At 60.6% G+C, this 10,331-nt stretch overlaps 2 protein-coding genes across 4 annotated transcripts in view; both read right to left on the reverse strand.

The window, feature by feature from the left end:
- Positions 1-3,874, reverse strand: part of SNAPC4 (small nuclear RNA activating complex polypeptide 4) — a 20,073-nt gene extending 16,199 nt beyond the window's left edge. For 2 of the 3 annotated variants that reach the window (XM_015594259.2, XM_015594260.2), the window contains exons 1-6: positions 3,768-3,874; positions 2,688-2,826; positions 2,011-2,057; positions 950-1,117; positions 674-799; positions 172-250 (exon numbers count right to left, since the gene is read on the reverse strand). In XM_015594259.2, the coding sequence (XP_015449745.1) occupies positions 172-250; positions 674-799; positions 950-1,117; positions 2,011-2,057; positions 2,688-2,817 (550 nt within the window). In that variant the 5' untranslated portion in view covers positions 2,818-2,826; positions 3,768-3,874. Of the gene's footprint in view, positions 1-171; positions 251-673; positions 800-949; positions 1,118-2,010; positions 2,058-2,687; positions 2,831-3,767 lie in introns of all 3 variants that reach the window. The other variant, XM_025051287.1, reaches the window with a different exon arrangement.
- Positions 3,875-5,346: 1,472 nt separating this feature from the next.
- Positions 5,347-10,331, reverse strand: part of ENTR1 (endosome associated trafficking regulator 1) — a 6,890-nt gene continuing 1,905 nt past the window's right edge. The window contains exons 3-9 of the mRNA XM_025051256.1: positions 9,515-9,627; positions 8,857-9,264; positions 8,220-8,293; positions 7,730-7,841; positions 7,418-7,480; positions 6,842-6,981; positions 5,347-6,354 (exon numbers count right to left, since the gene is read on the reverse strand). Of these exons, the coding sequence (XP_024907024.1) occupies positions 6,258-6,354; positions 6,842-6,981; positions 7,418-7,480; positions 7,730-7,841; positions 8,220-8,293; positions 8,857-9,264; positions 9,515-9,627 (1,007 nt within the window). The 3' untranslated portion in view covers positions 5,347-6,257. The remainder of the gene's footprint in view (positions 6,355-6,841; positions 6,982-7,417; positions 7,481-7,729; positions 7,842-8,219; positions 8,294-8,856; positions 9,265-9,514; positions 9,628-10,331) is intronic.

Genomic DNA, 10,331 nt, shown 5'->3' on the forward strand with positions numbered 1-10,331 from the left:
GGCGTGCTCACAAGGACCCCACTTGGCGTGGGAAAAGCAGGGGGCTAGGTGTCCAATCCCAGTGGTCAAAGCCCGCAGGAGCCCGGGAAGCCCCCGTGAGAGCTCATGCTTGGGGGCGGGGATGGGCCTCCATGTGGCCAGCTCCGTGGGCACATGGGGCTGGGCCCTTACATTTGGTTACCAGAAGCGCCTCGAAAGCCTTGATGCCCTGGGCAGCCTTGTCCCGTGCATCTTCGTTGGCAGGAGGGCCCTGTCAGAAGACAGCGTCACAATGCACACCTCGGTGTGCCACCTGCGGGGCCGCCATGGACTCAGTCCCTGCCCTGAGTCCCCTGCGGCAGCCTGGCCCCAGAGCTGCTGCATCAACGGGCAGGAGGTGGGAGGGCTGCCGGCAGGAACAGGGGGCTGGCACACTAGGCCTCAACACTGCTACCAGCCTGCCACCGTGGCCACCTCCGAAGGACACACCCCAGGGCCTTATCTGCACAGCAGAGGCCGGCTTGTCCCATTCAGGAGTGGGGGCCCTGACTCTGACCACTGGGCCTGGGACTTTTAGGGTGTTGGAAGGTGTTACCCTGAAGAAGCCAGGGAACTCACAGCAGCCCCCGCATATCATAGGATGTGCGCCCCCCCGCCGCCCCCGCCAGGGAGCCAACACCCCTTGCTGACTCACCACTCCCGTCACCCTGTCCTTGAAGTAGGGCTTCATGAAGTGCCCTATGTACAGATTCGGGGGCAGGCTCTTGCCGTCCTTCACCTTGGGGCCTTTGGAGCCTGCCAGATCCCACATGACTCCCTCCTGTGGGGACACAAGGGGCCCCTCTGTGGCAGGCGGCAGTGGCCCTGCTTGTGGAGACGGGGACCCGGGCTGCCAGGGAGCAGGCCCCACCCGAGCCCTGGTCCTGGGAGGCCTGGCCCCGGGGGTTCTCGGGGCCGGACCGCACCCCACCTGCTGCTCCCGGTTCTGTGCCAGCAGCAGGCCGACCTCGGCCAGCTTCTCCTGGATGACTTCCTGGTAGACCATGTTCAGCTGCAGGCAGGTCTCGGGGTCTTCGGGGAGCGTCTTCTCCTTGGCGTCGTCCTCGTCATTGCTGACTTCGCCCCATCTTTCTTCTTCCTGGGTATAGGAGAAATCGCTGATGACGGCGAGGGGGCACACAGACGCTCCCCCGCCCCCTCGCCCTCGTGGCCCGGGTGGGCTGACAAGCCTCTGAGCCCACGTTCTGGCCGCTGAACTGGCGTGAGCGCCGCTGCAAAGCCACGCAGAGTTTAGAACGTGAGGAACTTCAACTTCTAGGAATGTGCTCGGGGAGTGGGAGGCGTGAGGAAATGAGTAATTTCACTTTCCACAGCAAGCGTCTCTGTGAAACTCGAACTGTGTCATGGGCCCGTAAGGCTTCTATCACCGACAGGTGACAGCCCACAGCATAACTAAAAAGTGGAAGTGATCTGAATGTCCATCGGAAGGCAACGCCTCTAAAAAGCTGTGGTCACTCCATGCCAGGGGGACTGCCAGCTGTTATAGACGAGAGATAACTGTACCTAACAACTTAGTAAAAAAAACCAAAGAGCAAGTATAAAAAACTTCCAAAATGACACAAAATTCCAAAACAATCAAAGAACGTAACTGGCATAAATAAGCGATTTCTCGTCAGGCACTGTTCTAGGTTCTCGTATGTGCAAAGTGACTTGGGCTGTGACTGTCTTCACTGTACAGAGGGGTAAAGCGAGACACAGAGAGGTAAGCTGCGAGGGGCGGGGCCCGCGACATGACGCTGAGATAAATGCACGGTAAACGGAGCTCAGAAAAACCAGGACGAACACCAAACTATTAGCAATTGTCATTTCTCGGAATGATTGTAGTTTCGACGATGAATACTTTGTGATCTTTTATCTTAAACAACAAACGCGTTATTTTTAAAATGCGTAACACCAAGACCCCATCCCGGGCCCGCTGGAGGGGTGGCGTGTCTGCCCCCATGGGAACGCCCAGCTCCGGTCAGTAGTTACCGAGATCGGGGGTCCAGCAGTGTCTGAGTCCTCATCGGGCAGCGAATCTGCGGGAATGCAAGCACACCGTGTTGCTGATGGAGACAGAAACGGGCGGCCGGCAGGGGGCCCCGCAGGCCCCAAGGAGACAACCAGCAGGCGCAGCACACGGCCCATATCCTGGGCAGCTGCAGGCGGAGGAGGGGCTAAAAGACCTCGGGGTGAGATGTGCTTTGCTTTCCTCCCCGATGGTGCCCGGCGGCTAAGCACCGCTCACTGACCGGCAGGCGGGTGCTGGACTGAGGGCAGGGTCAGCGGGAAAGAGAAGACCCAGGCCTAACGTGAACTGCCCCCAGGCATGCAGGGACCAGTGCCCCGCCAGGACAATCAGGGGAGGCTTCACGGGGATGGATCCATCCTAGGGGGTGGAGTCAGTCAGAGGGAGGGGTTGGGCCGCAGAGCTAAGCCCAGGGCCAGAGAGGGGTGGGTGGGCCAGGGGCCCTGGATGGCTTGGCCCCTGCAGGCAGGACTCTGGGAAGAGCTGCGGTGAGGGGCACTCAGGCCCCGGGGGGCGGAGAGCAGTGAGCAGGTGGGCAGAATGTGTCCTTCGGCAGCAAGGCCCCAGCAGCACCGCAGTGTAGTATGGCTGGCAGGGGCCGAGGGCAGACATGGCTGTCTGACCATGCCGAGGCGCTGACCTGCGTCAGAATCCGATTCAAGGCTCGAATCCGAGACCTCCACGTTGATACTCGAGGAGCAGGGATCCAAAATCCTTTCCAGCTCCTTGATCTCCTTTGTTATTTTCTCCCTTTCGGCATCTATATCCATGACTTCCGCCTGCCTCCAAAACACGTGACGTTAGAAACCAAAGATGTGCATGAATCCCACTCTCCTGCGGGGGCAGCGGAGCCGGACTGAAGCAGGCGCTGGGCTCCGGACACCTGGCTGGGGAGACTGGACACCCTCCCATGGCCCATGAACGCCCACTCTTGGCTCTCAGGTGCTGAAGCTACTGGAGTGGGTCCTGTTTGCTCTGAGGCTGCAACCAGCAAAGGGGGGAGTGATGGACGCCAGCATGGCCCAACTGCTCACGACCAAGCCATGAGTCAGCTGGTCGCTCAAGGCAGAAAGAGCAGGGGGTGGTGGCAGACACTGGAGGACAAGGACAGGGACCATGTAAAAGCCGAATCCAGGACCACAGCTGGAGGCGCAGCCTGCTGTCCTGCGGCAGTGCTGGACACACAGCAGTCTGGCAAACGTTCAGGGAAATGCAGACCGACCAGGCGGCTGGCACTGACAGCACGGAGAAGAAAGCCCCTGAGGACAGGGCCTGCTATGGGGGCTGGCACATGTGCCAGCACCTGGCGCTGTCTGACACTGAACCAGAGCCTGATGCAAAGCGGGAGCACTAAAAGCGGTAGGAAGCCGGAGAGGGAGAAGACAGGGGACGAGGCATGGGCAGGGGAAATGCCAAAGACACAGCACAGGCCCAAGGGCCAAAACCGAGCAAGAGAAACAGGATCCCCTGCCCTCGGCATGGCCTCTGCTCCGAGACTGACGGGGACGAGGGCAGCCGCCGCTTGGGACAGCCCCCCGCTCCTGCACAAAGCGCCTGGCTTACACCTGAGACGTCTACGGACGGAACTCAGCTGAGAGCCGCGGGCCTGCAGCATCCCGCAGGCGGCGCCCGTCACCGGTCACCACCGTCAACCCCGCACGCTCTCCTGCCAACCCGCCCGGGCCCGGGACACCGCCGCCGCCCTCACCCGCGCCCTCACCTGCCGGCAGCACAGGCAACACCGCCGCCGCCACCGCACCACGCTTCCGGCAGCCGCGCGACTCGGGCGCCGCCGACCGGAAGTCCCGCCTCCGCGGCCACGCTCCAGACGCGGGGCACGCCGGGACTGGCCCCTGGCGGCGCGGCGGGCCGGTGCTGCCCCCGTGCGGCCGGCTTCGGAATGCCCGCGTCCGCGCTCCACCTGGCCGGGCCGCAGGCCGATGCCCGGTAGTGCACGAGCTCCTAGCCCACGCCCGCCGCCGCCCAGCTGCGCTGTGGGGCGGGTTCTCTCCACGGCGGCGCCCCAGGAGGCACCTCGTGTGCTCCTTTCGTCTTCCGTTACTTGTATCGAGGCTTTTGGTTGAGCAACCACTGAGAAAACTGCCACGTGCTTGTTGCTGTCCTGGCCAGCAGGGTCTCGGGCCCACCTCCAGGGCCTGCTGGGTGTCCGCCTCAAGGGGGACAGGGCGGGGGCGAGGGGCTACCCCCACTGCCGAGGCTGAGGCTCAGAGCCTTGGACGGTGAGCAGGACTCCGCTGGAAAGTTGAGAAGGCTCCCTCTGGGGAAGCGCAGAGGCGGGTTTCGAGGTCAATCTGCAGCTGGGGGCCACGGGGGGCCGTGGCCCCCCCCCTCCCCCCCCCGCAGCCTGGGTCGCTGCTGCGAGGACTGGAATGATGAGACCGTGAAGCACTTCGTCCTTCCCATGCTTTCTGAGCAGCTCCAGAATCCAGAGGCAGACGCGACAACAGATTTGTTAGCGTGACTTGTATTTTCAATTTGTTTACTAGGGAACACTTCAAACTATACAGAGAACAGTGTAATAAAGCCTGTGTCCATCCCCCTTTGCTTCATCTAGAGCCTCCTTGCCCCCCAGCCCTTTTTCAGCTACAGCAGTTGGAGGGGGCTTTAGCACAGGGTCAGGGGTCAGCGAAACATTTGAGAGGTGCTCTGGGTGGCCGCCCAGCTTTGGGCCTGGCCTGGCTTGTGGGCAGGTGGGTGAAAGGGACACCAGGCTGGTGATCTGCTTCATCTTGCCCAACCCCTGTAAAATGCTGTGTCCCTCACGCAGGGCTGCAGCCCCAGGCATCCTCCCAGCAGCCTTCCCAGAGTCAGAGGGAGGGGACAGCTGGGCCCAGAGCTATTGCGTGTACACCCGGAAGAGAACCTCATCCGAGCACAGACCGCCCTCTGAAGTCAGCTCTACAACAGAACCCACTTCTCACCGACCTGCAGGAGCACGAGGTGGGCGGGGCGAGCGAAAGATTTCCACCTCTGGAAGGCTCTCCCCTGCAGCTCAGGTGAGAGTCCACAATCTAAACATCTTTTGAAAATTCAACCACATGATCTCCCAGAATGTTCTAATGCGAGAATCCAACCTGTCCAACCCTAAACATGCACTGCGGTCAGGCCGGGGCAGCAGTGGTCTGAGCTACCCTCGACTGCACAGGCAGAGCTGACGCTGCACTGCCAGCACAGGCCACCCGTTGTGACAGGGACAAGGTGTACGTCCTGGCGTCAGAGGACAGTCGCACGATTCCCAAGCATGAACTGGCTACGTCAGACAAAAAGGGGCGTGCATGTGAATTTTAGAATTTATTAAATAAGAAAACTGTCAATGTGAACAAGAAGGAAAATTTATCTTAAAAAATAACATCTACAGGAAAATAACCAAAAAGGCACAGTGTGTACCAGGCCTCCCCACGTTATAAAGCGCTTGGAAAGGTGGCCTGGGAGACTGGGAGCTAACCTGGCTGGCTCGGCGCCTCCCATTCCCGAATCCCAAACTTCATCGTACAGAAGGCCACTTGAAAAGCGTGCCTGAAACCTTCCAGCTGAAGCAGGTTTCAGATCTGAAGGCCCCAGCACAGGTGCACGGAGACGGCGTCACAGTGCGGAGCCCGTGCTGGCTGGTCCCTATGGGAGGACCGCAGCGTCTGATGCGTGGGGCGTCCATGCTCAGGCCGCCCACCGCAGGAGCCACCTGTTAAGGCCGCAGGAGTGGACCGTGAGCCAGAGGGAGCACTGAGCGATGACGAAAAGGCACAAGTCCCTGTCCAAGGCAACCATTTGAATTCTAGCTTATTTAGTGTTTTTCTCAATTTATGAAATAAAGACTGATCAACTGAACTTATCGTACAATGAATGTTCTGGAATAAGAATGGAAACCACGCATCACAGATCTGCTGTTTCCACGTTCAGTAACTTAAAAACTCGGTGGTTTTTATAAAAACGTCTTCCAAGACAGCATTAGTCTGCGGGACGGCGGGGGTGCACCACAGGGCTGCGCTGGCCCCCAGGTGCGACCCTTGCGCGTGGGAGCCACTCCTCGGGGCTGGCTAATAATACTGTTCGGGGTCATGAAATTAGCATCTCATGATAAATATCTTTACTGTGGGTGAAGACTGCATATTTAAGACACAATGGCATCTAAAATCCAGTGAGTAGTGACTGCGGAACGTCGGTGCTGTGAGCTGGAAGCTCCGGGCGGTCCTCAAGCCTCCTCCTGGTCTTTAATTTCAGAAATTCTGTCTATAGATTTAAGGATTTCAGCAACGAGATTCAACGTTTCCGCTCCAGACACCAACTGCCTGCAACGAAGGTACGGATATCACAGACGGCCGCCAGAACCGCAACAGGGCACAGAGGCCCCCGGGCCCAGAAGCAGCGGCGGAGCACAGGTATCTGGGACGTCAGCCCCCTCTGCAGAGCCTCTGTCCTCACCGTAAGCGACGGGCACCTCCCTAACTCAGTGCCCATGTTGGGGACACTGCAGCCCCTGCAGCACTCAGCCAGGAGACACGTGGTGACATCGCCCAGGGGCTCTTACTGTGCCAGGGGCCCTGAGAAATTACTTGTAGGTGGAAGAGTGGGACTCAGGCCTGTCTGATGCCAGCGCCCCGGCCTCCCGGCTCAGAATGGCTAATACCCGCCGGCAGGGGAAGCGCCTGCGGGTCCGGCATGCAGCGTGTGACCTCAGGGTGACAGCACTGGCAAGGGGAGCCCCCGCTTGGAGCTCCGCCACTGTGGTGCTAGGTGGTAACACAAGGGAGGCCCCGCGCCCCGCCGGCCGCTCACTTTATTGAGCTGTGCGCGCTGTTCATGACCATGCGGAGGTTCTGCAGGGCCACCTCCGTGTTCTGCTTGACCACCGTCAGGCTGGCGCCCTGGCCGCAGCGCAGGGCCTCGTTCTCGCGCTTGAAAGTGGAGACCTGTGCCTGGGGTCGGGAGGGGTGGCCTGTGAGGGTTTCGATGGTGACCGGGGAGTGTCCAAAAGGCAGTCCAAACAAAGCCAAACACGGCCCCTCGGCAGAGGTGACTGAGGGACGGGGCCCGGCCCCCACGACAATGGAGGCTCGCCCCTAACCCGGGCTCCTAACGCCACCCCCTTCACTTCAGTTTGTCCTCAGCTCTAACCCCCGGGGGTGAGAAACTCGCGCAGGTACACACGCCACCCAGGCAGCCCGGTGACAGCCGCAGCCCTCTGCGGCTGGCCCAGGGGGACAGCCGTGGCCTCCGTCTGGCCCGAGAGGGGCGTGCATGGCCCTTATCTAGGTGACTCGTCCGTCAGAGAGGGAGGACCCAGCAGAGGTCCCTTTGCGTCTTTTCCAGAAGTCACTCAAATTCACAAGTGAAAACCTGAGGCCTAATTACCTGAAGCAAGCTCATTTCTTGTTTGAGTTTCATGACGTGATTTTCTGCCTTTACAGCCCGTTTCTGTTACCGAGAAAAAGGCATCGCTGACATGGTGGCGTGGACACAGGACACATCACCTCCGTCCTGGCCCCCCTGCACGCGCCATTGGCCCCCGGCCAGCTCCGGCCAGCAGGCAGAGCCCTCCCACAGTGAGAGCCACTCTGATGGGCCCATCTCACAGCTGTGCCCACCAGGCAGGGCTCGGGGCCACCGCGGTGACACAGCCCGACACTCGCCCGCGTCGCGCCCACCCCGCCCGCCCCACCGTACGGTCATCAGCTCCAGGTTCTGCTCCGCCTGCTGCACCACCGACTCCAGGTCGTGGTAGTCGCTCTCCTCCTTCAGCATCTTCGCTTCCAGTTTCCGCTCCAGCGTCCTGACCCTTGTCAAAGGACAAACCACACCACCCTCAGTCACAAACTGAGTCTCAGCCAGCTCTGAGAGGCGTTCGCTGGGCCGATCGGATGAAGACCAGCGGCGTGCACTGTTCTAGAATGAACCCGTGCCAGGGAGGCAGGGACCTCGGCGGGATGCCGGGCAGCACCCCACACCGGCTCGAGGGGCGTCTGCCGACTCCGCCACCATCACGGTGGTAGATCTGGGACAATGTTTTGGGTGCACTGACAGCAGACCAGGCACCAAGGCCGGGGCCGGATGTACACATGACAGAACCAGACTCGACCCAGCTGGGCGCTGCGTCCCGTTTCGGAACCGACCTGCACGTCAGGTGATCTAACTGTAGCCCCGACGGAAAGCTTACATTTCTGTTTGCGTCTCCGAGAAGCTCTGGACCTCAGTCAGCTTTCTCCTCAGCTTAGAGTTCTCATCTTTCAGCTGTAGAGAAGGAAAACCTTATCAGACACAGCGCGTCTCACTCCAGAGGGGTCTGCTCCTCCGCGGCCCGACCCTGGACCTTCTGGATCAACAGAAACGTTCTAGGGTCAAGCCGCCGTCCACTCGGAGAAAAACCATAAGCGAAGGGCCAATGGCCACACATTCCCGTTTTGCCCATGTAACTCTTTCTGGGGGACTGTGATTTTTTTTTTTAACTTTCTCTACGCAGAACGCTTAGCGAGATGGCCCTGAGTGACAGCCGAGCGGACTCTTCCCTGCGGGGCAGCCCTCTGAGGGCCTCCACTTCATTCCAGTTCATTCCGAGATGGGCCGTACCTCCCAGCCCTTCGGAGCGCTGTTCAGCGAGCTACATTCACATGCAACCGGTGAACGCAGGGCAGAGCGCTCTGCTCAGCCCCCACACGGGCTGCTGCGCCAACTCTCTGGTTCCTGGAGCCGAGCCCCAGGTCACCAAGCGTCCCAGGAGGCTCCAGATTTCCTCCCAGGACGCTGCTCAGACACAGGCCATTTACCAGGGCGCTGACGACAGCCCCGTCACTTACTGCTTCGTAACTTATCTGCAGCGTCCGAAGGTGCCTGTCCCCCAGAGACTCTCCGTGGGCTGCAAAGTCAGCGCTGGGGCTGCCCGCCGCAGAGACGCGCGAGTCAGAGTCACTCAGTGTCCACGGCGGCAGCGACTCAGGCCCCACCAGCTCTGACGGGCTGGAGAAGAAGGAGATGTAGGTGCTGCAGGGTGACGTGCTGGCGGCCACCCTCGACGAGTGCGTCTGCTCCACAGCGGACGGCAGGTAGGCCCCATTCCACCCGTCGTCCTCGTCCTCATCCTCGTCCAGGAGGTCGCCAGCCCCCGTCGGGTCTTCGAAAAACGGCTGCTGGTATTCCAGGCCGAACCCCGCGGTCTGGGAGGTTGGGGAGCTGCAGTTGAGCCCCAGCGAGTGCCTTGTGGCTTCCTAGGGGGAACGTGGGAAGCAAGGCTCGGACGCGCGGCGCAGGGCCACTCTGGAACGGAAAGGCCCCGCCCTGTCTGCCCCAGGAGGGGAGAGCGGAGGGGCCGCAGGGCGAACCCACTCCTCTCCCCACTGGCGCCAGCACTGCCTTGCTCTCCCACACCTCCTGCACCCCCTCTGAGCTCTGAGAATCAGGACACGTGCCGGGGGGGGCGGTTCTATCTGAAGTCTCAGTAAACAACTCTTTGTTTACCTTTGAGTAAAGTCTGTTGGCCGTGTCGTCTTTCGACAGGCTGAGGTTCTTGGTTTTCAGAAACTCTTTAAAGGAGAATGGGTTTGCCTCTTCAAGTTCTTCAAGTTTATCATCTGAGATAATAACAGACACCGCAAACGTCAGGTCGCTTGGAGGTTAACGGAGGACTTCCCTATGCGTTTCTCATTCCGGGATAACACAACGTCCAGAATCGGGAACACACCATGGTCATTCTGCCAGAACTCAGTGACGCTAGGAAATGAGAAAGCTGGCCAAGCACACAGATCTGCTTCCTCCTCCTTCCCATGCTACGCCCCTTGGTTCCCACAGGGACCACCTGGGCAGGCCCGTGCACTCCCGCACAGGCAGCTAGTTGGCCAGGGGCGGGCCCTGCGCTGGGGGCTGTCAGCACCAAGGCCCCACCACGCTGCGGTCGCTGGCCGCCTCCATCGTCTCCTACTCAGCCAGCCACCCTCTCCTTCTCCTCCCCCCCCCACTTCCTTCCTGCTCTCCCACTGCCCACCCAGCCACACTGCAAGCCTTTCGGTCCACCAACCATCCGAGCCCAGGTGCCAGCCTGTGTCGAGGTGGCTCCCCCAACTGCAGCCTTTGCCGTCTCCCCAGACCCCGTAGGAGTGACTTCCCGCCTCCCTGCTGTCCCTCGCATCTCGCGTTGCACCCTGTCCTTCGACTCCAGGGCCAACACTGAATCCGTGGGTTCCACCCCCACCTACTGCCGGGCTCCAGGTACACTAGGTACGTGCCGTCAGACCGACAACCCCGCCAGCGGGCATGTGCCTGGCACTGTGTTGGAAGG

Source organism: Pteropus alecto, unplaced genomic scaffold (genome assembly GCF_000325575.1).
Source record: "Pteropus alecto unplaced genomic scaffold, ASM32557v1 scaffold67, whole genome shotgun sequence".
Lineage (NCBI taxonomy): Eukaryota > Metazoa > Chordata > Mammalia > Chiroptera > Pteropodidae > Pteropus > Pteropus alecto.